The sequence below is a fragment of the Apodemus sylvaticus genome, chromosome 3 (genome assembly GCF_947179515.1).
Source record: "Apodemus sylvaticus chromosome 3, mApoSyl1.1, whole genome shotgun sequence".
NCBI classification, from domain to species: domain Eukaryota; kingdom Metazoa; phylum Chordata; class Mammalia; order Rodentia; family Muridae; genus Apodemus; species Apodemus sylvaticus.
Window position 1 is genome coordinate 138,438,568 of NC_067474.1, and position 26,642 is coordinate 138,465,209.

General features: G+C 46.2%; 1 protein-coding gene across 1 annotated transcript in view; it reads left to right on the forward strand.

Annotated features, from left to right (window-relative positions):
• Inpp5b (inositol polyphosphate-5-phosphatase B) overlaps positions 1-26,642 on the forward strand; it is a 64,261-nt gene that overhangs the window by 24,395 nt on the left and 13,224 nt on the right. The window contains 9 exon segments of the mRNA XM_052177303.1: positions 13,353-13,455; positions 16,760-16,927; positions 18,221-18,322; positions 19,992-20,106; positions 20,459-20,575; positions 21,109-21,296; positions 22,484-22,595; positions 23,383-23,492; positions 24,720-24,855. Of these exon segments, the coding sequence (XP_052033263.1) occupies positions 13,353-13,455; positions 16,760-16,927; positions 18,221-18,322; positions 19,992-20,106; positions 20,459-20,575; positions 21,109-21,296; positions 22,484-22,595; positions 23,383-23,492; positions 24,720-24,855 (1,151 nt within the window).

Here is a 26,642-nt window from a genome sequence, read left to right on the forward strand (position 1 = left end):
GCTTCAAGTTAATTATGGAAAAGGACAGTAACCATAGGAGGAAGATAGGGTTGATTTTCTTTGGTGGAAGAAGCAAAGGCTTTAGGTTAGATAGGTTGTTCTAGGTCATGTACAGTAAGAGGTAGTAGAACCTAAGTTTCTGACTCCAAAGCCTGTGTCTTTATATAATATGTAAACCGCAGATTAGGCTGGGGATATGGCTCAGTGAAGTAGAAATTTTTTTTTTTTTTTTTTGAGACAGGGTTTCTCTGTGTAGCTCCAGCTGTCCTGGAACTCACTCTGTAGACCAGGCTGGCCTCGAACTCAGAAATTCACCTACCTCTGCCTCCCAGAGTGCTGGGATTAAAGGCGTGCGCCACCACCGTACTTTTTGAAGTAGAAATTATTAAATGGGGGTTTCTACCCTATCTTTGATTATTTAATCTCCAAATAAAAGACATAAAACCTTTATATTTTTAATAAGCCTTAAGCATTAGAGCTGGACAGATATCAACCCTCTATGTTACTTTGTCTACATTACATCCCTGTCAATAATCCCAAGATAGAACTGGTCACGTTCTGCCTGGGCTGCTCCTATTCCAGTTGGCCAGCCCTCAGGGCCATGCTCTCACGACCCATGATGTCTTCTTCCTTATTTCTCCCCTCTCCCTCCTCTTGTTCATACTCTTAGCCCAAACCGAACTCTGCCTACCTCTCTTCTGCCCAGCTATAGACTGTAAACATCTTTATTGACCGATCAGGGATAACTTGGGAGGCAAGGCTACATAGCATCACTTGGTATATGTGGGGATCTCCTCTTGGGGGCAACTTGGGGGGCCAGTATTAGCATTACTGTACATAGTAGCAGACCAAACCTCAACAGCTCAGTTGGGAGAGTGCTTGCCTCAAGTGCACAAAGCCAGGCATTTGATCCATAGCCCTTTAAAAACTGACTAGATGTAGCAGCACACACCTGTAGTCACAGTTCTCTGTAGATGAAGGCAGGATGATCGAAGTTCAAAGTCACTCTCTTCTACCTACTGAGTTTATGACTAGCCTAGAGACCCACTTCAAAAATAAAGCCAAAACAAAATGAAAAAGAGAGCAGAGATAATCAGAGAAAAAGATCACCACAGCGAAATGACCATTATTAGATAACTGCTTTGTGCCCTTCTGGATTTTTGTTGTTGTTGTTTTGTTTTGTTTTTGTTTTTGTTTTTTGTTTGTTTTTTTTTTTGAGACAGGGTTTCTCTGTATAGTTCTGGCTGTCCTGGAACTCACTCTGTAGACCAGGCTGGCTTCGAACTCAGAAATTCGCCTGCCTCTGCCTCCCACCTTCTGGATTTTCTTTGCTTATAGATCTTTAGTTTCTGATATTGTTGAAAAATCTCTGGTTGGCTGTGAAGGCACCAGCACAACTCTAATCCCAGCAGTCAGAAGGAAGAGGCAGGCGGATTTGTGAGTCTGAGGCCAGCCCGTTCACAAAAAACACAACCCCCAAACCCTGATCCTGCAAGGTATATAAAGAAAAGTTTTTAAAAGAGACTAAGTTTGAAAGAGGAGGGGAGACCAAATGGAGGGTCTGGAGGGAGGAAAGAGATGGGGCAAATGATAGTTTTTTTAGTTATTTTTTGTTTGTTTGTTTGTTTTGTTTTGTTTCTGTTTTTCAAGACAGTGTTTCTCTATGTAGCCCTGTCTGTCCTGGATCTTGCTCTGTAGACCAGGCTGGCCTCAAACTCAAGAGATTTTCCTCTTTCTGTCTTCCAAATGCTGGAACCAAATATGTGTGCCACCATTGTCCGGCTTAGTTAAGATTATTTTTTTTAAAGATATTTCTTTAGCTTACAGTTTTGGTGGCCACAGGTCCAAGTTTGAGCAGTGCTGTCCATTCAACAGTGTCTGGCAGTGCGTGTAGAAGAAGAGGTCACACCATAATGCCAGAAAGATTCAAAGGTGGTTCTTTCTGTGGTGACTAGCCATTGAGGGAATTAACTGCTGTCTCACAAAAACACCCTTACTCCCTTCTGAGACTGGTATCTCCAGCTGACCCAATCACCACGAGGGGCCTCAACTTTTAGAGGTTCCATCACCACCTGCCATTGCTCAGTGAAGGGTCACTTTCTAGAGAAGCCTGCGGGCAAGCTGTGTGCAAACCAGAGTGATGTGTCTGTCATCTACAGATGGGGGTTGGTCTCTGAGTGCCGTGTATGTGAGCATAGATTCACGGTCCTTTCTAGCACATGGTGATACAGCTGGCCGCTCTCAGCGCCATCACCACTTAGCATCGTCTTTGCTACTTCATTGGCACTTCCGAACTCCCAGAAGCTTTTGGCACTGACAAGAATTTTTGTTTGGCTCACGCCAGATTCGGCAGCAAAACTTCCTTTTACCGATAGGAGTCTATTTATAGCATTACTATTCATAAGTTGCACTGTGTCTCAGCTTCTACTGGGATTGTTATCAAAGTGGTGTAGGTAATGTCTTATTCTAAAGTGCACCAGATTCTGAATTCCAATGTACACTGTGCTCGGAGGTTTTGAAGTCAGGCTCTGTGGTCTGTGTTTGGCTATACTGCTCTTCAGGCTAAGAAGAGGCCTTAAAAAGGCAACATTATCTGTAAAGTAAGGTTTGTGTGGGAAGATTGTTGTTGTTTAAGATGTTAATGCAGAGTCAGAATTAAAGAGGAAGGAAGGAAGATTGATTGATTCCATACTTCTCCACACCCAGATCGAGCTGCAGTGGTTAGGACTAACCAATTAGGCTCTCAGTGGGAAGTGACTTCAAGTGTAAGCATGACCGGTAGTCCTCAGGAAGGAATTCAGAGATCTGCCCTAAGAAATGGCCCCAATGCCTGGCTGTGGTGGCGCACGCCTGTAATCCCAGCACTTGGGAGGCAGAGGCAGGAGGATTTCTGAGGTCGAGGCCTGGTCTACAGAGTAAGTTCCAGGACAGCCAGGGCTATACAGAGAAACCCTGTCTCGAAAAAACCAAATCCAAAAAACCAAAAACCAAAAAAAAAACCCCCCCAAAAAAAAAAAAAGAAAAAGAAAGAAAAGAAAAAGAAAGAAAAAAAAGAAAAAGAAAAGAAAGAAAAAGAAAAAAAGAAATGGCCCCAATGAGGATTGTTTTGTTCAGTTTTCATTATCAAAGGCCAAGTACGAACACTTGTTATGGCAAGCCAGGGCTGCAGGAAAGAGTCCTCTGCCTGTCTAGCTTAAGAGGCAAGACTTCTCAGTCAGCTGGGCTAGTTAGAGCTCTGCTGTGATAAATACCTGCACAGACGCAAGCTCAGGAGCTGTGTGTGCTGGGATCCCAGAAACTGGAAGCAGAGCCAGTGGGTTCAGCAAGTCCCTGTCACAGAAGACAAGAGTGCTGGACAGGTGACCCAAGTTTAGTTTCCAGCACCTACAGACAGCTCACTACCACTTACAACCTAGCTCCAGGGAATCAATGCCCTCTTCTAGATACACACACACACACACACACACACACACACACACACACACGTAAAATAAATCTTGGGGCTAGAGAGATGGCTCAACTGTTAAGAGTACTGGCTTCTCTTTCATTTCCCAGAACCCACATGATACCTCACAGCCATTTTCTACCCCATTTCTAGGGCATCTGACACCTTTTGGCCTCTGCAGGCACTAGGCACACATGTGATATGGTCAAATACTCATATACATAAAATAAATACTTTTAAAATTTAAAAAATAAAATTTTAAGACTGAGCGTGGTGGTACATGCCTTTAACCTCACACTTGGGAGGCAGAGGCAGGCAGGTCTTTGGGAGTTCAGGGCCAGCCTAGTCAACATCGTTCATTCTAGTCCAGCCAGGGCTCCATAGAACAACCCTGACTCAAAAATAAATAAATAGTAAACAGGTTAAAAAATATAAATCTAAAAAAATAAAAGCAAGCCTCAAAGCTGAGATGTAGGGAAGGCTCAGCAGAGAAAGGAATTCCTGCCAAGCTTGACAACCTGAGCCCCGCATCACAGAAGGAGATCCAACTAACCAACTCCACAAGTTAGCCTCCACTCCCAACACAGGCGCATCACAGAAGGAGTTCCAACTAACCAACTCCACAAGTTAGCCTCCACTCCTAACACAGGCGCGTACTCATGCAGGTACACACGCGTAAACAAAGAACTGATTAAAAAGAGGGCCCACAAGCTGCCTGAGCAGATAAAGCACTCCTCCTCCTCCTCCTCCTCCTCCTCCTCCTGCTGCTGCTGGAACATAACATGGGCTGTGTGGAGGAGAAGCAGCATCAGCGAGGATCTAGGAGAGGCCCGGAGGCAGCTTTAGTGGTGGTTCTGAGCTGGGTGGTGAAGTGGAAAGGTGAGTGTAGTTTACCAGAGGCTGATAGAAATTGGTGCGTAATCTTAGATACACACAGGGTCAGGGGTAAAGAGGGCGATAGTTTCATTGTGAGTGGGTTGAGGGCTTGGAGAGGCAGGAGTGCGAAATGTGGCTGGAGAGCCAGCTGCGGTTACTTATAGAGGACCTTAGCTGTTAAATACACACAAGTTCAGGTTTTATCTCCAAGGCGACTTAAGTCACCAGGGGCCTTAACACACAGGTGATGGACGGGCTGAGAGGGATGATTTGTACCCGTCGACTGGATGGGTAGGACAGGAGTGCAGGCATGAGCCTGGCAGAGATCAAGGCTGGAGCTAAGGCGTGGCAGTGGGATGTAAAGAGGGCTCAGTATAAAAGGTTAGAGAGCCTGGTGTGGCCCATCTGTTAACCCTAGTGCTCCAGAGGCAGGGGCTGGTGGAACTCTGAATTTGAGGGCAACCTGGTTTACATATGGAGTTCTAGGACAAACTGATCTATAAATGGAGTTCAGGTGAGCCAGGATTACATTGTAAGCTCCTATTTTTTTTTTAAATTGTATTTATTTTATATATGTGAGTATACTGTCTTCAGACACACCAGAAGAGGGCCTCAGAACCCATTACAGATGTTTGTGAGCCACCATGTGGTTGCTGGGATTTGAACTCAGTACCTCCAGAAGAGCAGTCAGTGCTCTTAACCACTGAGCCATCTCTCCAGCCCATAAGCTCCTGTTTCTAAATAACTAAGTCAATAAGGATGATACTCTTAGACCTGGTAACTGAACACAGAAGGAAGGACAAATCTTGTTACTTCTTAGATTGGGTGACAAAGGATTGGAGGGCTGAGGCTGGAGAGGGCAGAAAGGAACTGGGGAGGCTTCGGCTGAAGAGAAGGAAGGAAGCTGTGGCCAGAGGGCTTAGTAGTGTGGCGGAGAGTAAATTCGGCCAAGAACTGTTGACAACCAGTTTCTATGCCAGGTGTCGGGAGAAAAGGTTCCGAGAACTGCTCATAGCTGGAAATTCCCCCAAACAGTGCCTTAAAGTTTCCATCCATAGTCACGAATGAAGACGGTCCATCCCACAGAGAGGGCTGACATGATGGAGCAGAGCAAGGCAGCTTCCGGCACGCTACATCTGTGGCGCAGGGCACGCTAAGAGGCCTTGGAGTGCACAGCCAGCCATTGTAGTCACAGTTCCGTAGACCGAGAAGCTCAGGTGTCTCTGCCTGTTATAGAGCTCCAGGAGCTGACAGTGTTAGCGTCCCTGTGTTATCAGAAGGAAGATGGTGGTAGAGTAGGCCTTCAACTTCAGGTCCCAAGGACTCTCATTCCGAGCCCGTGGGGCATGCCTGCTGCACTCCAGAGCCTTTCTGTGTCTCAGGGAGAGACAGCCCTGTTTCCCAAGGCTTATCTTTAGCGAGAGGCATCCAGTGTCTGGTATCCATGAGTGCTTACAAATCTTTTGTTGTTTTTTCGGTGAGACAGCATCTCATGTGGTGCAGACTGTCTTTGAGCTTGTTATGTAGTGGAGGATGACCCTGAACGTATTGATCCCTCTGCCTCCATGCTGAATGGTGGATCACAGGTGTGCATCAATCACCACACACAGCAAGCTCCCAGCTGAGCTATAGCTTAACCCTCACAAATAGGATAGGAATAAAGTGACTTGACATCAACCGATGGTAGTACTAATAGGTAACCCTTTTTATTTTTAGGTTTATATAGGCTATGGTATAGTGTGTGTGTGTGTGTGTGTGTGTGTGTGTGCACACATGCATGCATATGGAAACCAAAGGTCAAGATCAGGTATCTTAGCTGGGTGGTGGTGGCACACACCTGTAATCCCAGCACTCTGGGAGGCAGAGGCAGGTGGATTTCTGAGTTCGAGGCCAGCCTGGTCTACAGAGTGAGTTCCAGGACAGCCAGAGCTAAACAGAGAAACCCTGTCTCAAAAAAAACAAAACAAAACAAAACAAAACAAAACAAAAAATCCAAAAAAAAAAAGAAAAGAAAAAAGATCAAGTATCTTTCTCAGTTGCTCTCTATCTTATTTTTATTTCTTTATTTCTTTACTTATTTGGTTTTTTTTTTCTTTTTTGATATGGGGGTCTCACTAATATAGATTTGATTGTTCTGGAACTTAATATGTAGACCAGGCTGGCCTCAAACTCAAGATCAGCCTTTCTCTTGTGCTGGACGGTAGTAAACTCTGACTCTAGGACCTGCCTGTCTCTGACTACCTGCCATCCAGTCCAGTGCTAATGCTAGGGTTATAGAGGAGTATAGCACAATGCTAAGCTTGCATGGTATGGGGAATCTGAACTTGGCTCCACATGTTGGCTTGGCTGCACTTGACTGGCTGAGCCATCTCCCCAGGGACCAAGAGAAAAATCTTAAAAGTTAGATGTGTTTCTTAGACTTTTCTGAAACCTCCTTGGAGGGTATTGACATAGAGACAGGGTGAGAGTTTAATGTTTTCAATGAGAACATGGTTCTGTTGAGCATCAGATTCAACAGTAGATGGTGCTGCATTCCTTGTGATGTGATTCTTCCAGTGGATTTGTGATTTTGTGATTAGAAGCAAGCAGACGGGGTGAGTAAACATCTCATCCGAATGCTTGGAACTTGAAGAGTGTGCTTATGCGTAATAAGATATCATGGACGGTACCCAAGTGAAAACATGACATTTATGCACAATTTGTTCATACAGCCAAAGGTATATGTTTATCCGAACATGTGTGTATGTGAGTACATGCTTGTATGTGAGTGCGGGTGCATGCATGAAATAATGTTTTGTGGTGTGGAATTTTCCATCTGTGAGCACCATGTTAGTACTCAGAAAATGTGGGACTCACCATAGAGGCACAGGCTTGCGATCCCAGCTCATAGGAGGCTGAGGACAGAGATTGTTGGAAATTTGAGGCCAGCCTGCATTAAATATTGAGATTCTGTCTCAAAAGACAAAAAATAAGGGGTGGTGAAGAGAAAGGGGACAACAGTTCAGAGGTCGAGTGCTTGCTATTCTTGCAGAGAACAGCGTTTGGTTCCTGGCATCTATGTTGGGTACATTTTAGATTCAGTGTCCTCTTCTGGCCTTCATGTGCACCCACACTCATGTACACATACCCAGACACAGACTCACATAGAAACTCAGGATAAGAAGTAAAGTAAGCAGCTGGGCGGTGGTGGCGCACGCCTGTAATCCCAGCACTTTGGGAGGCAGAGGCAGGTGGATTTCTGAGTTCGAGGCCAGCCTGGTCTACAGAGTGAGTTCCAGGGCCGTCAGGGCTATACAGAGAAACCCTGTCTCGAAAAAAACCAAATCAAAAAAAAAAAAAAAAAGTAAGCCTTTAATCCGTGTGTGTGTGTGTGTGTGTGTGTGTGTGTGTGTGTGTGTGTGTGTGTGTTAATGGGCTCATTCTGTAGCTCAAGGTCTCCCTATTATATAGCTCTGGCTGGCCTGGAACTCTCTGAGGATGAGGATGTTTTTTGACCTATCAGTAAAAAGACGGGGTGGGTAAAGTGGGCGAAGATGGTCCCCTTGAAGCCTGGTGACCTGAGTTTGATCCAGGGCACACGTGGAAGGAGAAACCAACGCCTTCCAGTTGTCCTCCGACCTCCTCCAGTGAACTGTGGCACGTATGTGTGCCCCTTCCCATGATAAATAAATACATATTTTGACAGTAGGAGCTGTGAGCCGAGGACATTTAGAAGCTTCTAGAGTGAAAATAAAGGGATATTTGAGCACCTTCAGGGGGCAGGGGTCTGCCAGTGTCAGAGTGAAGATCCAACACTGAACCCAGGCTAAGCAATGCGGGTGTCAGGAGGGAGCGAGTCTCAGACAAAGCCCTTGGCACGGCAGTGAGTCTGACGGAAGGGGCAGTGAGTCTGAGGGAAGGAGCAGGATGGCAGGCCAGGATGTGTGGGGCCCTGAGGCTTCAGAGCCCCGGGGCGGGCCTTCTCAGGCTTCTGAGGTGACCTCATCTAATACATTTGTGTGCTTTAAGGTTTGCTGCGGCTGCCCTATGGGAGACCAACAGTAGGCCTCATGTAAGGAAGCAGAGACAGGAAGCTGCTGCTGCAGTCTTGGTGAGAACTTCTGGACGCGGTTTTGAAGGCAGAACTTGCTTCAGTTCTCAGTGGATTAAATGTTCGTGTGGATGAGGAAAGGCCTTGGTGTGGTTTGTTTGTTTGTTTTCAGTCCGTCCTAAGTAGCTAAGGCTATCCTCCCATAGCCGTGGTCTCCCAAATACTGAGACTACAGGTTATGTCCCATCCTGCTAGCTGGAACCCTAAATTTTTTTATTGTCTTGTTTTGTGAGCTGTAGCCCGCTGCCCAGGCTGGCCTCACTTGAGGTAGTCCTTCTGCCTCAGCCGCCCGAGTACTGGGACTGCAGGCATATGCTGCTGTCCCCGTGAGCGTGAGGGTTTTGCTCTGGTCAGCTGGTCGGTTGCTGGTGCCGTTTCCTGGGATGCAAGAAGTTGGAGCCAGGGCGTGGGAGAAGGAGCTGGGCGGAAATGAGGTGGAAGGTATAGAACAGAAATGCAAATTGAGACTTTGTTTAGTTGTTGTTTGTGTGCCAGGAGGCAAGTTTTCTTTTCACTAATCATACAGTTTCCCATAACATCCCAGGGCAACCTGGAGCTGTCGGACTGGGGGGGGCGGGGCTCCCTAAAGACCCACAGGTCGCCGGCATCACACAAGTACCTGGGCTCCCAATGCCGCTTGTGACTTGTGGCTTTTCCTCCAGGGTCTCGAATGATGTGGATGGAGACTCTTAAGGTGTTCAGAAAATGTCACCCTGCTTTTCCTACTGGATGGTCTCCCTGGGGGCAGGACAGGCTGCTGAATCTCTGTTTTGATTTTATTTTTTATCTGTCTTTGAGGCAGGGTCTCTAGCTTTAGCCCCTGGTTGTCCTGGAACTCATTGTATTGACCTGGTTGCCTTTGAACTCATAGAGATAGATCTGCTTACCTCTTTGTTTCTCTCTCTCTCTCTCTCACTCACTCACTCTCTCTTTCCTTGTTTGTTTCTTCCTTCCTTCCTTTCTTTTTGTTTTTTTCAAGAAAGGGTTTCCCTCTGTATCCCTGGCTGTCCTGGAACTCGCTCTGTAGACCAGGTTGGCCTCTGCCTCCCAAGTCCTGGGACTAAAGGCATGTACCACCACATTTGGCTAAAACAAAAATTTTTGAAGCTGGATATGGTGACATGTTCCTCATTCCTAGTACTTGGGAATCAGAGGCAAGTGGATCCTTACGGGTTCGAGGCCACTATGTAAGGAAACTGTCTCCATGCACAGATGGAAATCAGAGGACAATTAGGGGGAGAAAATTCTCTTCTTTCTCCCTGTAGGTCCTATGGGGATTGAACTCAGATTTTCAGGCTTGGTGTTAAAGAGCCTTTACCTACTGAGCCTTCTCATGGACAGCATATCTCCATTTTTCTAGGCAAGGACTTATCAAAGCTGACAGTTCCTCCATGTTCAACTTGTCTGCCATTTTCTTAAGGCAAGCCGTGGAGTCTCACTCCTTGCCTGGCTTCCTTGTGTTCCCAATTGCATTTATGAAGCAAGAGGCCCATGTGGAGGTGCTAGAGAGATGGCTTAGAGGTTAAGAGCACTTGATACTCTTGCAGAGGACCTAGGTTCAGTTTCCAGCACCCATATGGTGGCTCACAGCCATGCTGTAACTCTAGTGCCGGGGTATTCTGTGCTACCTTCTAATCTCCTCTGGCACTGGGCACACAGGTGGTGCACATACATACATGTACGCAAGACCTTCACACACATAAAATACATAAATCATTGGGGATGGGGGGAGAGAGACCCAACTGACTGACAGACTGACCCATGTATGTAGTTTTTAAGATCCAGAGACCAGGGCTGGGGAGATGACTCAGTGGCTAAGAGTGTTTGAATCCCCAGCAGTCACTTTGAAAATAAATAAAAAATGAACTCTAAGGGCAAATGAGGTTAGGAGCTGAGCAAGAGAACAGCTAGGGAAGAGGTGCTTTGCTTAGAATCTTGCTAGGGCGTCTGGTGCAAAAAGGGAGGAATTCCCAAGGACGGTTTCCCGAAGGAAGCTGTGATAGCCATCAGGTATTTACTGTAGGAGGAGAACGTGTGCAATGCTACAGGCTGCGCTAACTGGGCTGCGTTTGGCCAGCTGTGTGCTTATCAGTTACTGCTGTTAATGGACGATTAGAGACTAGGCTGGGCCCTAGGAGCCTGAGAGGAGGCTGGGGGCCGAAGATTGGAAAGGCACAAGACAAGAGCAGAGGCTGGCAGAGGTGAAGTTTTTCCTGAGGTTTAGATCTCAACTCTCAATTCTAAAATCTCTTATATTTTAGAACTTATTTTTTCCCCTTTGAGACAGGGTTTCTTTTCTTTTCTTTCTTTTTTTTTTCCCGAGACAGAGCTTCCTGGAACTCACTCTGTAGACCAGGCTGGCCTCGAACTCAGAAATCCGAACTCAGAAATCTGCCTGCCTCTGCCTCCCAGAGTGCTAGGAATACAGGCATGCGCCACCACCGCCCGGCGTCAGGGTTTCTTTATATAGCCCTGGCTGTCCTGGAACTTGCTCTGTAGCCAAGACTGTCCATGAACTCAAGGGTCTGCCTGCCTCTGCCTCCTGAGTGCTGGGATTAAACTGTGCGCCACATGTCTGTCAGAAGAGTTTTGTTTTTCTGTGAAAACAGTACAGGAAAAATGTCTTCACTGTACGTCAGTTTCCTGTAACACAATCTTGCAGTAGCCATGGCACATTTGTTAACAGTAAGATCCGTGAAGATGGATTATTATTATTATTATATGTATATGAAGTACACTGTTGCTGACTTCAGACACACCAGAAGAGGGCATCATCTGAGGCTATTACAGATGGTTGTGAGTCACCATGTGGGTGCTGGGAACTGAACTTCAGACCTCTGGAAGAGTAGTCAGTGCTCTTAACCACTGAGCCATCTCTCCAGCCCCAACAGATTATTATTAACCAAAGTGCACACTCAGATTTCCTTGGACTTTTACCGAATGACTTTCTACCCGTAGTCCCATGCTGGACTCCCATGATGCTGAGCCATCTATGGTGTGTCTCCTTAGTTTCCTCTGATCTGTGACAGTTTGTCAGTCTTGCCTTGCTTTTGATGACATTGACAGCTCTCAGGACAACTTCCTTTTGTCCTTAAGCAGGGACTATGCTATGGGGCAGGGAAGAGTCTGTCCATCTAGGATGTAGCTTATCAACATGACTTATCACTGGTGAACCTTGACCACCTAGCTGAGGAAGTGCCTGTCACATTTCTGTCCCACAGAGCTTGACTTTCCTTCTTTTCAGGCTTCATCGTTTGGCAGGAAGTCACTCGGCACAGTCCACCCTAGGGGTCAGCTTCCTCTACGAAGGGGACGCTGCTATGTGAGTTATCTGGAATTCTCTTTGGGAGATTTATGTCTTCTCACTTGTTTTATCATCTGATGATGGTGATGATGATTTTACATATTTCTGGAACTTTCCTACTTTTTAGCACTGTCAGGTATTTAAAGCTTACTTGGTATGTTTCCTTTCTCAGTCCTTAAATAGTAATAGTTCTTAGGAGCCCAGTTTTGGAAAATAGTATTAGAAGCTAAGGTCTCACATCAGATATGCATGCTGTTCTTGTATATTCTCAGAGGAGAGCAAAAGATTGTGTGTATGTGGTGTGCGCGCGTGCGCGCGTGCACGCGCGCAGTTTTTCCTTTGAGAAAGGGTCTCATGTGTCCTACACTCAAATTCCCAGTGTAGTTGAAAGTGATTTTGAACTTCTGATCTTCCAGCCTCTGTCCCCAGGATGCTAGGGTTGTTATAAACAACCACACCCAGTTTATATGGTGCTGGGGACTGAACCCAGGGCATCATGCGTGCTGGACAAGCATTTTTGCAATTGAGCAACACCACCAGCCCCATGTGAACTTTAGTCTAATTTTAACCATGTGTACGTGTGTAAGTACATGGCTTGTGCTTGGAGGTGCCCCGGAAGGCCGGCAGCATAGCTGGAGTTGCGGGTGGTTCTCTCTCTGATCACACTGACATTTCTGAGTCTAACCCACCACCACAGGGCTCTTTCTAGCTCTCTCTCTGCTCGTCTGAGCTCGCCTCTTCAGCAGTGGGTGGCTCACTTGGCTTACATCGTTCACCGTCCCTTTCCTGGGTGCTCGTGCGCAGTAGTTCCACGGTTGTTAATCTGTGCCCCATCTTCACCGCACTCTGGACTGGAGCACAGTGTGCCTGCTTTCCATTTGTCACTAGGCTCACGGGCTACTTACTGTCTTTAAAGTTCTATGGTTAACACTTTTTTCTTTACCCCCATCAGCATGGTGGGTCCATGCTGTGAAGTAGTCAGATGCCTGTGTCATATTGTCTCTTCCACTCCAAGAGTCCCTGAGGTCTTTAAGTGATTTTTCTCTATATATTTTTGATGGCGTTAGGGGTCAGATTCAGGGCCTTGCACATCTCGGCGAGCATTCTGCCACTCAATGGCATCCCCAACTTATAAATTATTGTTTTTATTTACTTTGGTTTTTGAGTCTGAGTCTCACTACTTAGCTCTGGCTGGTCTGGAACTCACTAAGTAGACCAAGCTAGCTTAGAACTCACAGATATCTGCCTGTCTCTGTCTTCTGAGTGTTGAGATGTAAATTACCCTTGGATTTTTGAGATTGGGTCTCATCATATATCTTAGGTTGGCCTTGATGTCTATATGTATATCGGGGTGAATGTGGAGGACACATTCGGGTGTTAAGTGTCTTCTGCAATTGATGTCTGTAATTTGTGTTCTCAGAAGGGGGTGGAGTAGCTAAATGGCTTTGTTTTCAGCAGCAAAGCCATTCAGGTGAGCTACCTTCCCGCCATTTATCTATGCCTTGTGAGACTGCACCTGCACAACAGTGTGGGCTTCTGCAGAGTTGCCGGCAGGATGCGGACTGCCAGGAATTTCTCCTCCATGGTCTGAGAAGTGTGTTGTACTCAAACACACTACTTTAATTCCTTCTCTTTAGGTGGTTCTAATGTCGACAACTCGGGGTCAAATGGGAGAGGCCTACTTATGGACCAAAGTTCTGGGGCCAGGTGTCTGGACAAAGCAGAAAACTCTCTCACAAGGTAATGCAACCCTCCCTTTGTTCGTATCTCTTCCTGGTGAGACAGTGTTCCTTAGAGAATCAGCCCCACCGTGTGTAGCATAAGTTGCTTTAAGCTGAATCCTCAGAACTGTTCCTGTGTATGACACAGCGGCTTACGGTGTCTGCCAAGCTGCGCGCTCTCCCAGGACTGCCGTCTACATCGGTTCATACTTCACTGTTTTATAGCTAAGGAGACCCGGGTGACCAGGAATTACATAAGGGGGTGGAGACACGTCTCAGCAGTTAAGAGCACTGGCTGCATTTGCAGAGCACCCGGGTTACTTCCCAGTGTCCACATCTCCAGGGGATCTGATGTTCAGTTCTGGGAATTGCACTTATGTGTATGGACTCTTGTGGTGACATGTACATACTATTTTTTTTTTTTTTTTTTTTTTTTTTTTTTTGGTTTTTCCAGACAGGGTTTCTCTATGTAGCCCTGGCTGTCCTGTAACTCACTTTGTAGACCAGGCTGGCCTTGAACTCGGAAATCCACCTTCCTCTTCCTCCCAAAGTGCTGGGATTAAGATGTGTGCCACCACTGCCCAGCGACACATACATACTTAGAAACAATAATGTCAATCTAAAAAAAGAAAAGGGACTGCATTGGCTGGGTAGAGAAGATGGCTCAGTAGATAAAGCACTGCCTTACAACTTGAGCATCTGAGTTCAGATTCCAAGAGCTCCCACCTTTTTATTTTTAAACATAGGGTACCCAACGCCTACAATAGCCAGGAACCCCTCTAGAACGTGAACTTGCCAGCACTCTAACTCTCGTGTGGAGATTTAGGAAGTGATCTGAAGAGGTACTTTGGCAGTTTAGAGCATCAGGTGTGCATTTGTGAGAGCCAGATCTACATCCTAACACCCGAGTAACAAAAGAGCTGTTCAGTGAACACTTTTGTAACCCACAGCCCAGGACTGGGGGTGAGCTACTGAGGTATGGGGACAGAAGGACCATTGGGATTCGCTGGCTTCTACCTTAGCTCACAAACAGGAGCCCCAGGGTCAGGGAGAAAGCTATTCTGGTCTGCCTGAAGGTTAGGCAGAGTGACGAAGGAGGAACACCCTCCCCACCAGGGTAGGGGTGGGGAGACATGGAGGGGTAGACAGTAGGGGAAAGATAGATTATTTTAAAAAAGTTAAACCTGGCAAAGAGACAGATGGATCTCTGTGAATTCAAGGACAGCTAGGTCTACACACTGAGTTCCAAGCCATTCCTCTACTCAGCAAAACCCTGTTTCAAACAAACAAACAAACAAACAAACAAACAATAATACAGGAGACTGAACATGTTTGATTTTACCCTCACATTCTTTTTATTTTTTTAAGAAAACATTTATTTTTATACAAGTACACTATAGCTGGCTTCAGACACACCAGAAGAGGGCATCAGATCTCTTTAAGGATGGTTGTGAGCCACCATGTGGTTGCTGGGATTTGAACTTGGGACCTTTGGGAAATCAGTCAGTGCTCTTAACTGCTGAGCCATCTCTCTAGCCCTCTCACATTCTTTTCATACCTTTTGCCTTGGAAAGCTTATTTTTCTCACTCCTTCCACTCCACGCATAATTATATTTAGTAATTCTTATGTGTCTTATGCCCTCAGAGGTTGGAGGAGGGTGCCAAATAGCCCTGGCCTTGGAGTTATGGGTGGCTGTGAGCCGCCATGTGGCTACTGGGAACTGAACCTGGTTTCTTCACAAGAGCAACAAATGCTCTTAACCACTGAACCGTCTCTCCAGTCACCCTTCTCACTCCTTATTGAGACAGGGTCTCACTATATCGTCCTGGCTAGCCTAGAGTCTGATGCATAGATGAGGATAGCCCTGCCTCCGCTTCCCTGGTACTGAGATTAACATGTGCTACTGTGGCAGTTTAAATAAAAATGGCCCCCATAGACACTTGGGGAGTGGTACTGTTAGGAGGTGTGGCCCTGTTGGAGTAGGTGTGGTGCTGTTGGAAGGAGTGTGTCACTAGAGGTGGGCTTTAAGGTCTCAGGTGCTCTAGCCTGGGCAGTGTGTCAATGTCCCTTTCTGCTGCCTCCAGGTCTGGATGTAGAGCCCGCAGCTCCTTCTCCAGTGCGGCGTCTGCCCGTGTGCCGCCATTCTGCCTGCCACAGTGAAGATGGACTAACCCTCTGAACTGTAAGCCAACCCCAGTTAAATGCTTTTCTTTATAAGAGCTGCCATGGTCATAGTGTCTCCTCACAGAATACAATCCTAACTAAGGCAGTCACCATGTTATATAGTCTTACACAACCTTACTTGATATGTAAGTAACAGTAGTGCTGCTAATACTCAGGTGGCCTCTTAGTTCTGTTGCTGTAAAGAGACACTGTGATCACAGCAACTCTTATAGAAGAGAGTATTTAATTGGGGGTTGCTTACAGTTTCAGAGATTCAGTCCACCATCATTGTAGCAGACAGCATGGTGGCATGCAGGCAGACATCGAGACAGTAGTTGAGAGCTACGTCCTGATCCATAGGCCACCAGGAAAGAGCCTGGCTTTTGAAATGTCAAAGCCACCTCCAATGAAGTACTTCCTCCAGTAAGGCCACACCTTCTAATCCTTCTAAACCTTTGCATAGGGTCATTCCTTGGGAACTATGGGGGCCACTATTCAAACCACCACACATGCCATTTTTAGTGCTGGGAATGAATTTAAGAGCCATTTATATTTTAGTCCATTATGCCATCTCCAACAAGTTCCTTAGGTTATAATATAGGACCCTGGTAGGTGAATATGTCATATTTTTCTTACACTAGGTCTTGAATAATTTATTTCCTGACAACAAATACTACATAATAATGCAATCTGAATTTCCATTGCCTTTTTATTTTTACTTACTCCCAGGGGTACAGAGGACCTCGCAGTCTTCTTCTGTGAGGCACAGAGATGCAGGAAAAACATGCACATCTAAGTTCCAACCACTTACTACCTCCAGCAGGACGAGAGAATTTGACTTTTGTAGTACTGGGGCTTGAACCCAGGACCTTGTGCATACACATCAAGTGCTCTGCCTACTGAGCTATATCCCTTCCTTTTTTTCTCTTAAGGTCCCTTTGTGACCTAAGATTCTATAAATGTAGAAAAATCTCTAGACCAATTATACCATATAATCAGCATAGCAGCTTACTTGATTTCCCATTTGTTATTAGTGAATTAGTTTAACTTGGGCCTCTTTTATTCTGTGATACAGGACTAATGTGTGGGAACATCTAAATTTTATATTTCTTTTTCATACCATACTCAAAATATGATTAAAATGCTTTTATTTTTCCAGACATAATAAATCTAAGTCTGAAATTACTGACATGGTTCGCTCCTCCACGATCACGGTATCGGACAAGGCTCACATATTATCCATGCAGAAGTTTGGGCTTCGAGACACAATCGTGAAATCACACCTCCTGCAGAAGGAAGAAAATTATACCTACATCCAGAACTTCAGGTAGCCAACTAGGTTCTCCGTAGTTTTATTTCCTTTGAGACATGGTGTCACTGTGTAGTCCTGGCTAGCCTGGAACTCATTCTGTAGACCAGGCTAGCCTCAAACTCATAGAGATCTGCCTGCCTCAGCCTATGGAGTGCTAGGATTAAAGGTGTGTATTGATGGTTTTTCAAGGCAAAATGGCCATTCTGCTCTCTGGAACTTAAGCATCTGCCTCACATAGCTTGGATTGGAAGGAAATTATTCTGTTAGATGTTTTTCCTTTTCAAAGAGTATCATTGCGTTCACTTCTTAGGGGTTGTGTGGGGTAGGGCGTCAGATATCCCAGCTTGGTCTAGAACGTAGAGGATCAAGTCATCCTCCTGTCTCAGCTGTACAAATGCCAGGGTTACGATGCATGCTAGTGTGCCCCACTTCCTGTTACTCCTCCTTGCCGGTGTCTGACATCCTCTCCTTGGGGAGGCTGTGTGCCTGATGGGCTGCAGAGAGTGGCACGGTTCGCAGGTGGCTGCAACAGTATGCACAGGGCTGTGGGGAACAGAGCCGAGGGCAGTGCCCGAGCCTCGGGGACCTGCCTGGGTTTCTGTCCCCTTGCTCGTCCCAGGCCTTGAAGGGAAACATTAACGTTCAGTAATCCTGTTAGCTGGACTCACTGAGCACTGACTGAGTAAAGCTGTCAGAGTTCTGGAGCTTTAAAAACCATTGTGCTGGGACTGTAAGGTAAACGAAATCATTTCTAGGCATGTGGGGGAAGAAATGACCTCTGACCACTGCTACTTTGCATAGTTTTCCTTTCAATAGCACCCACAGGGCAGACATTTGGTGACACGGCTCCACAATGGCTACTTAAGGGAGGGGGGATGTTCAGAACAGCCTGGGCAGCTTGCTCTACCCACCTACTTATCTATCTATATATCTATCTATCTATCTATCATCCATCCATACATCCATACATCCATCCATCTACCTACCTACCTACTTAGCTACCTATCTAGCTATCTAGCTATTTATTTGAGACACTCTCTCACCAGGTTGCTGTAAACTCAGTATGCAGCCCAAGCTGGTCTTGAACTCACAGCAGTCCTCCTGCTTCACTGTCTCAAGTGCTGGGACATGGGTCAGAGAAGACCTATATCATTTGTAGCTATCACAAAGGCAGACGGTTGATCACCTTTGGTGCCGTAGTCATTCCCTAGGTTAAGTAGGACATTTCTTGTGTCTCAAAATGTCATTCCAGAGAATGAGCCCTGACTTTCTGTTTCCAAATCACTGATTGAACTTCTTTGGTGACAGTTTTTTTGTGGGAACATACAACGTGAATGGACAGTCCCCCAAAGAATGCCTCCGGCCCTGGCTGAGCCACAGCGCCCAGGCTCCAGATGTGTACTGCGTGGGGTGAGTGCTTCTCTTCCTCTTCCAGTTCTTTCTTTCTTTTTCTTTCTTTTTTTTTTAAGATTTATTTATTTATGTTTATGAGTACACTTAGTTGTACAGATGGTTGTAAGCCACCTTGTGGTTGCTGGTATTTGAACTCAGGACCTTTGGAAAAGCAGTCAGTGTTCTTACCCGATGAGCCATTTCACTAGCCCCCATTCTTCCAGTTCTTTTTGTTGTTGTTGTTTTGTTTTTTTTGTTTTTTTGAGACAGTGTTTCCTCTGTGTAGCCCTGGCTGTCCTGGAACTCACTCTATAGACCAGGCTGACTTCGAACTCAGAAATCCACCTGCCTCTGCCTCTCAGTGCTGGGATTAGATTAGGTGAGTACTGCCACTGCCCAGCCTTCTTCCATTTCGTAAGGACAGAGAGCCTTGCTGTAGGGAAAGGGCCCTGAGTCGAGCTGAGTCTTTGTGGCAGGTGAAGGGATTGAAACTCGAGCTCAGCAACAGCTGTGTCTCTGTTTAGTGTTACTCCTGATACACAGAGGTCTGGCCACACCCTGTACTTGGTGTTTAAATGCTGATACAAATCTAGTATAACCTTCTGTTAGAAACTTCTATGTGTCACTACTTGACATTCAACACAGTTTTCCTTACAAAGCAACGACTATTTCTGCCAGGAAGGGAAGGCTCACTAAAATCTCACCAGTCAGTTTTATGTATGTGCATATGTGTGTATGTACATGCATGGATGTGGAAGCTAGCGGCCAGTCTGTTATTCCCCAGGAATGAGAGAGACAGACAAATAGCTTTATTTTGTCTGTCTCTTTAGTCTGGGACTTGGCCTGGAGGTTATATTGATTATGTTGCCTTGAATTCACAGAGATCTGCATACCCCTCCTTTGCATATTGGTATTAGTGGTGTGAGCTACTATGCCTGGCCCCGTGTTTGTTTTTGCATGGATTCTGGGGATCAGACTCAGGTCCCTGTGTTTATAAGGCAAACACTTTGCTGACTGGGCCATCTTCTCAGCCCCTTGTTTTATAGTTTTGAGAAAAGGTTTCACTGTGTAGTAGTGGTTGGTTTAGCACTTGCTATATGGACCAGGCTGGCTCTCCTGCCTCTGCATATAAGTGCTGGCATTATAGGTGTACACCATCGTACCTGGCTTGTTTTTTTTTATTTCTTTGTTTGTTTTTGTAATTCTGTGGATTAAACATAGGGCACTAAAATGTGAGAGGCAAGTGCTTTCCTACGGAGCCCACACTCAGCTCAGGCATCAATTTCTCCACACTGTCCTTCCCTGACAGTCGGGGCGGGAGCCTGAATGACATGATGTGGGGAAAAGAACTAAACCGTGGGGTTTCTGTAGACAGACCAAGCCAAACAAACCCTGGACTCAGATTCCAACTCCAGTCTACCACGAAGTCTTTGCTGACCCAACAACTAAGGGTGTAAAATAGGGATGGAGGGATGCTTCTAACTAGTCCAGTGGTGGGTCCTGGACAGGAAATGAGCTCATGTTTAGAGACGGGCCTAGGAAGTCCCACAGCTCTCAGGTCTCTGGTTGGTTGGTTTTCTCTCCCTGAGGGTCCTGCCATGAAAGCTGAGGCCCGAGCACCTGAGTAGATTGGGAGGTGTTACCTGCACGTTGCCTTTCTCTGGGTCAGTGGTTGCCTCTCCAATAGGTTCCAGGAGCTCGATCTGAGTAAGGAAGCCTTCTTCTTTCACGATACCCCAAAGGAGGAGGAGTGGTTTAAGGCTGTGTCAGAAAGCCTTCACCCAGATGCCAAGTACGCAAAGGTGAGTGAGAGGCCTGCAAGTCTGAGACAAGTGCTCAGTGTGCATGTGCGAGTGTGCGTGTGCGAACGTGCATGTGTGCGTGCATGTGTGTGAACCTTCAGTGTAAGCCAGCCCCATAGTCCTCCAGAGGGACCTGTCTGAATGGAAAGACTCCGAGTCTTGACACTTCTTGGTGGGTTAGGGTATCACGTACATTGACCAGTGAGTGGAACAGACTGCCTTGTGCCCTGGCCTGGAGGAGGAGGTGTGTTAGTGGCTCGGCCAGCTCTCCCACCACATTTCCCTTGGGGAATTCTGGTTTTCAACTTCTGTCTGCAGCAGCCATCACTTGAGAATTGGCTCTGTGTTCCAGGTGAAGCTCATCCGGCTTGTTGGGATTATGTTGCTGCTGTATGTCAAACAGGAGCACGCAGCCTATATCTCAGAGGTGGAAGCCGAGACTGTGGGGACAGGAATCATGGGCAGGATGGTGAGTCCTTGGGAGTAGCCTACGGTACAGTGAGGATCTTGACTCAGCTTCTTGTGATGCAGGAGCCATACAAGCCCGCCTCGGGTGCTGCTGTGCCCACTGGCAGGGCTGGATTGGATAGACAGTAAAAATCCAGCCAGTGCACTTCTTCCTCCTGGGAGTTAGTCAGCGCCAGAGCCTCTGGTTGATCAGAGTATGCTAAGGAGTATGCTACAGAAACTCTTTTGACCACCAAGAAAAAGTGAGCCGCATAGGTTTGCAATTTCCTCCTCTTGAGGCTTCTGGAGTCCTGCCTTTAGATCTTCCTGTAAGAACTGAGCTGGCCATGCAGCCGGCTCACCAGGGATATAGACAGAAGAACGGAAGGTCGAGGGAGGCAGGCTCTGGCCTGAGTGTTTTATAGAAACGTCTGGTCATTCTGCTTGGAGATTTGTATTCTTATCTATAAGATATGGATAATAGCCTTTCTGAAGACAGACAAACTATTCTGCATGTCTGGAGTTTAAATGACCGAGAGGGAATCCTTTCCATAGGGTAACAAAGGAGGAGTGGCGATCAGGTTCCAGCTGCACAACACCAGCATCTGCGTCGTCAATTCTCACCTGGCAGCCCACACAGAGGAGTATGAGCGGAGGAACCAAGACTACAGAGACATTTGTTCTCGGATGCAGTTCTCTCAGGTGGACCCAAGCCTCCCCCCTCTCACCATTAACAAGCACGAGTGAGTCTGAGTTTCTTTCCTCCTCAGTCCCTGCCTGTGACTGCCAGGCTGGGTTCTCCATTGTGTCCTGGACTCGAATGCTGGGGGTTGGGCGTCTGCCAGCTCATATTTGTTTCTTGGAAATTCTTGGCTTCCTAAATTATCATCTGGAAGACCTTAAGAACCGTTCCGAAGCATCCCTTGTGCCTGGAGAGGCACAGGGTTTTTTTTGCCTAGAATTCTGTCTTGATCGAGCATCAGGGCAAAGCAGCCTAAGAGCTTTCATCTGAGCACAGTTTGGAGCACTGTTGTAGGTTTCCACGTCTGTCTGTCCTTCCAGAGCATGCGCACTTGAGAGTGGGGCCTGGTGCTTCGTGCCTGCCCTTGCTCATTTCTTTGAGTCCAATGTCAGAACCGTAGTGCTAGCCTCACAGAGCAGATTGCACTAGTTTTGCTTGTTCTTTTTTTATTTCACTTATCACCAAAGCTTGCTGTGTGTCAGATTTCAAAGCCTTGGAATTTCAGACTTTATGATCACAGTTAAAGTTTTTGAAACTACTTTTATAAAGAGAAAGCCCCTGGGGTCCTGTCCAAAGCAGTGGTACTGTTTCTGGCTTGTTGGTATTTTAGAAGCTGACTGGATGGCTGCTCCTATCCAGGGTCCCTCACAGGGAGAATGTCTTTTCCACTGTGAGGCTGCAGCTGGCACAGGCCTTTGCCTGCTTTTAGGCTGAGAATGCATTTGTTGAAGAGAGTGTGCACTGCTAGGCAGATTACTTAGTGACACGGATGTTGGCTTCAGGTAGAGCAGTAGAGTTCATGGCATGTCTGATGTCCTCAGGAAGCAGCAACAGGTGAAATGGACCATGTGACACAGCTCATCTCAGGAGTTCAGAGTAAGCCTGCCGTGGTGTGGTGGGTGAATCCAGGCTCTGCTGTCACAGTCAAGCTTTGCTTCAGAAAATTCCATCTAAACACAGGCTATCAGTGTGTTTTTGGCCTGGAATGTAGCACAGGGTCCCTGGGTGGCTGGCCCTTTGTAACTCTCAAGTCAGCAGTGCATTAGATGTGTTAGTAAGTGGGTGGGAAGGAAAATTCTGCAACAACTAAGTCACTGTCCCACCTTGGGGCTTCTGTCCAATGCATCCTGGACAGGGAGGGTGAACACCCCTCCTAAACCCTGTCCTGTCTGTGCTCTGCCCTCACAGTGTGATCTTGTGGCTGGGTGACCTCAACTACAGAATAGAAGAGCTGGATGTGGGAAAGGTGAAAAAGCTCGTGGAAGAGAAGGCCTTCCAAACCCTGTATGCGCACGATCAGGTACACATGGTTACCACATCTCCTCCACTGGGAGGGCACAGAGCCTGGTTTCTCCTCTGTCATCTTGGGAGGTTTACTCCCAGCACCTGATGCTGTCCATGTGTGTCTCTGTCCTGGAAGCACCTTGTGTCCCTTGGAGTAAGAACACACACTTTCTCATTCACTCAAGTGATCAGGACTTGGGGGCACAAGGACTTAATGTTACTGATCTTTTTTCTGCAGTAAAGAAACTACTTGGTGTATTTTAGGTGATTTAATAATTCTCTTTAGAATGAGTCCTCTGCTCCTGCCTCTTCCTTCTCCCCAGTTTTCTCCAGTGCTAGTAACCTCAGCTCCTGTCTTCACTCTAATGAGTCAGTTCTCCGGCCTGCTGTTCCCTACCATCCTTCGATGGAGCACTGGCCACTCGAAGGCTGCGAGAAGCCTGCGTCTGACTTTCTTGGCTCTCCTTAATAGACTTAAGACTTCTTAAGTGCTCAAAGCTGTCCAGGACAATGAAGCTTGCTTTCTTTTCTGTCTGAGCTCTTCTGCTCCTGGCAACCTTGGCATCATTAGGTCTAAATCCTTCAGTTCTCCACCTCTTTCCCAGCACAGAACAACTGAAGGAGGATCTTAACTTTCTGTCTCTCTTTATGAAATCATTTCTTTGATTCATGGAATAGGAGTAGTTTTCTCATGGGTCCTTTCTCTTTCAGGTAGGGCTTGGGATATGGATTAATGTTGTGGCCTCTATTAATCCCAGGTTTGACCCTTTATCCTGAAGGCTTTTTCCTCTTCTTTTGTACAGCTTAAGATCCAGGTGGCTGCCAAGACCATCTTTGAAGGCTTCACAGAGGGTGAGATTACATTCCAGCCTACTTACAAGTATGATACTGGCTCTGACGACTGGGATACCAGGTGGGTCTGAGGGCCCTTCAGGGGGTGAAGGAAATGGAAACTCAAGAATTCTGGGGCCGGGCAGTGGTGGTGCACGCCTGAAATCCCAGCACTTTGGGAGGCAGCGGCAGGCGGGTTTTTGAGTTCGAGGCTAGCCTGGTCTACAGAGTGAGTTCCAGGACGGCCAGGGCTACACAGAGAAACCCTATATCGAAAACAAACAAAAACAAAAGCAAAACAAAACAAACAAACAAAAAAAAAGAAGAAGAAGAAGAAGCAGCAGCAGCACCCAGAAGAAGGTGCTGGATGCCCTGGAACTGGAGTTACAACTCCAGCTGTTTGTAAGCCATCATGTGCGTGCTGGGAACTGAACCCAGGTCCCCTGTAAGAGTAGCAGGTGTTCTTAATAACAGCGGGACAATTTCTCTAGCTCACCAATTGACTTTGAACTGTGTTTAAGGTAATGTGATGATTTCAGCTAAGCTTGTACTTGGTCTTGACATATTAGTTAATATTCCCTCCCTCCCTCTTTTCTCTCCCTCCCCTTCTTCCTTCCTTCTTTCCCTCCTTTCTTCTTAGATTTATTTATTATGTATACAGTGCTCTGTCTGCACACATGCCTGTATGCCAGAGGATGGCATCAGATCTCATTGTAGATGGTTGTGAGCTGCCATGTGCCTGCAGGGACTTGAACTCAGGATCTTTGGAAGAGTAGCTAGTGTTCTTAATCTCTAAGTCATCTCTCTAGCCCCTAGTTAATATTTCTTTAATAATTCTTACAGTATGCTACATACTGCTGGATATATTTGATTTGTGTATTTCATTTCAACCTGTTAAGGTATATATGATTTATTCTGAGACTGTGGCATAGAAAGTCCAAGAATCTCCCAAACAGAATTTGAACCCATGTAGCAGAAATTCACAGCCTTAAACACTTTCTGTTGAGGACTCTAAAGTGCTATTTTATTCTCCTGTTGCTTTCTCACTTTCTCTCCACCCTCAACAGGACAGTGCAGGGCAGGAAGCAGCTGAACTGTTTTCTGTTGGAGCTTTCATAGTTGCTGTGGACAGTACCCACAGGTGACACTTTGTTCTTCCATAGGCCGAATCATCTGCCATCTTAGACCCTCTGGCTGCATGGACGTGAAGGCTCTGCCTCGCTGCTCCCTGCCTGAGCCTTGGCAGTCAGTCACTGAACAGTGGACATGATGTTTCTGTGAGCATACCAGCGTGCACTTTGTATTTCAGTGAGAAGTGTCGTGCACCTGCTTGGTGTGACCGAGTCCTGTGGAAAGGAAAGAACATCACTCAGCTGAGTTACCAGAGCCACATGGCCTTGAAGACCAGTGACCACAAGCCTGTCAGCTCAGTGTTTGACATTGGGGTAGGTAGACAGTTGGTTTTTATACCAGGGCTGCCTTTTGTCTTTCTGATCTCCTTCTCTTAGCCTTGAATATGAGGAAGCTCATTTTAGGAATTGTTTTAGGCCCTGGAAGGCTGGCTGGGATATGAAAAGCAGTGGCTGCTCTTCCAAAGGCTCAAAGTTTGGTTCCTAGCATTTTGAACCACCTGTTACTCCAGCTCCAGGGGATCTAGTGTTTTCTGCAGGAATTGCATGCATGTGGTACACAGACATACATGGAGGTAAAACATCCTCTTAGTCAGGGTTACTATTACTGTGATAAAACATAACCAAAGCAACTTGGGGAGGAAAAGGTTTATTTACCTTACATCACAGTTTATCAGAGGAGGAAGGTAGGACAGGAACTCAAGCAGAGTCGGAATGTGGAAGCAGGATACAAGGTCACAGAGAAGCTTCTCACGGCTTGCTCACCTGCTTCCTTTATACATCCAGGACCACCAGCTCAGGAACACTGGGCCCTCCCCATCAATCTCTAATTAAGAAAATGTCCTGCCGGGCAGTGGTGGCTCACGCTTTTAAGCCCAGCAATTGGGAGGCAGAGGCAGGCGGATTTCTGAATTCTTGGCCAGCCTGGTCTATAGAGTGAGTTCCAGGACAGCCAGGGCTACACAGAGAAAACCTGTCTTGAAAAAGCCAAAAAAGAAAGAAAGAAAGAAAGAAGGAAAGAAGGAAGGAAGGAAGGAAGGAAGGAAGGAAGGAAGGAAGAAAGAAAGAAAGAAAGAAAGAAAGAAAGAAAGAAAGAAAGAAAGAAAGAAAGAAAGAAAGAAAGAAAGAAAGAGAGAGAAGGAAAGAGAAAGAAAGAAAGAAAAAGAAAATGTTCTACAGGCTTAGGCTCCTTCCTTCCTTCCTTCCTTCCTTCCTTCCTTCCTTCCTTCCTTCCTTCCTTCCTTCCTTCCTTCCTTCCTTTCCTTCCTTCCTTCCTTCCTTCCTTCCTTTTTGATTTATTTACTTATTTTATGTATATGAGTGCTCTATCTGTATGCCAGAAAAGAGTATCAGATCCCGTTATAGACAGTTTTGAGCCACCATGTGGTTGCTGGGACTCAGGACCTCTGGAAGAGCAGTCAGTGCTCTTAACCACTGAGCCATAGCTCCATCCTGAAGCATTTTCTTTTCTTTCCTTTTTACATTTTTTTAATTTTCTTTTTAAATTTAGATTTACTTATTATATATATATGAGTACACTGTAGCTGTCTTCATATACAACAGAAGAGGGCGTCAGATCTCATTACAGATGGTTGTGAGCCACCATGTGGTTGCTGGGAATTGAACTCAGGACCTCTGGAAGAGCAGTCAGTGCTCTTAACTCCTGAGCCATCTCTCCAGCCCCTGAGGCATTTTCTCAATTGAGGTTTTCTCCTCTCAGATGACTTTAGCTTGTGTCAAGTTGACATAAAACTAGCCAGCAACATACCCATATACATAAAATAAAAATAAATGCATTTTTTAAAACATACAATTTAAGTGTAAAGTTAATTACTACTTGCTTTCATATATATCTGAATATTTCCACATACACGGAAGTTCCCTTTTGTCTCTGGACTTTGCTTATGCATTTGCAGCTGAGGATGTTGGTATTTTGCGTACAACACTCAGATATTTCCTTTTTCTCTCCTGAATAAAAGAACTCACATTATCCACATTCTGAGAACATCTCTTCCCTCTACTGAAAATGTTCCAGGGTTGGAGAGTGTAGCTCAGTTGGCACAGTGCTTGAGGAGCTGGATTCAGTTTCTAGAACCAGATAT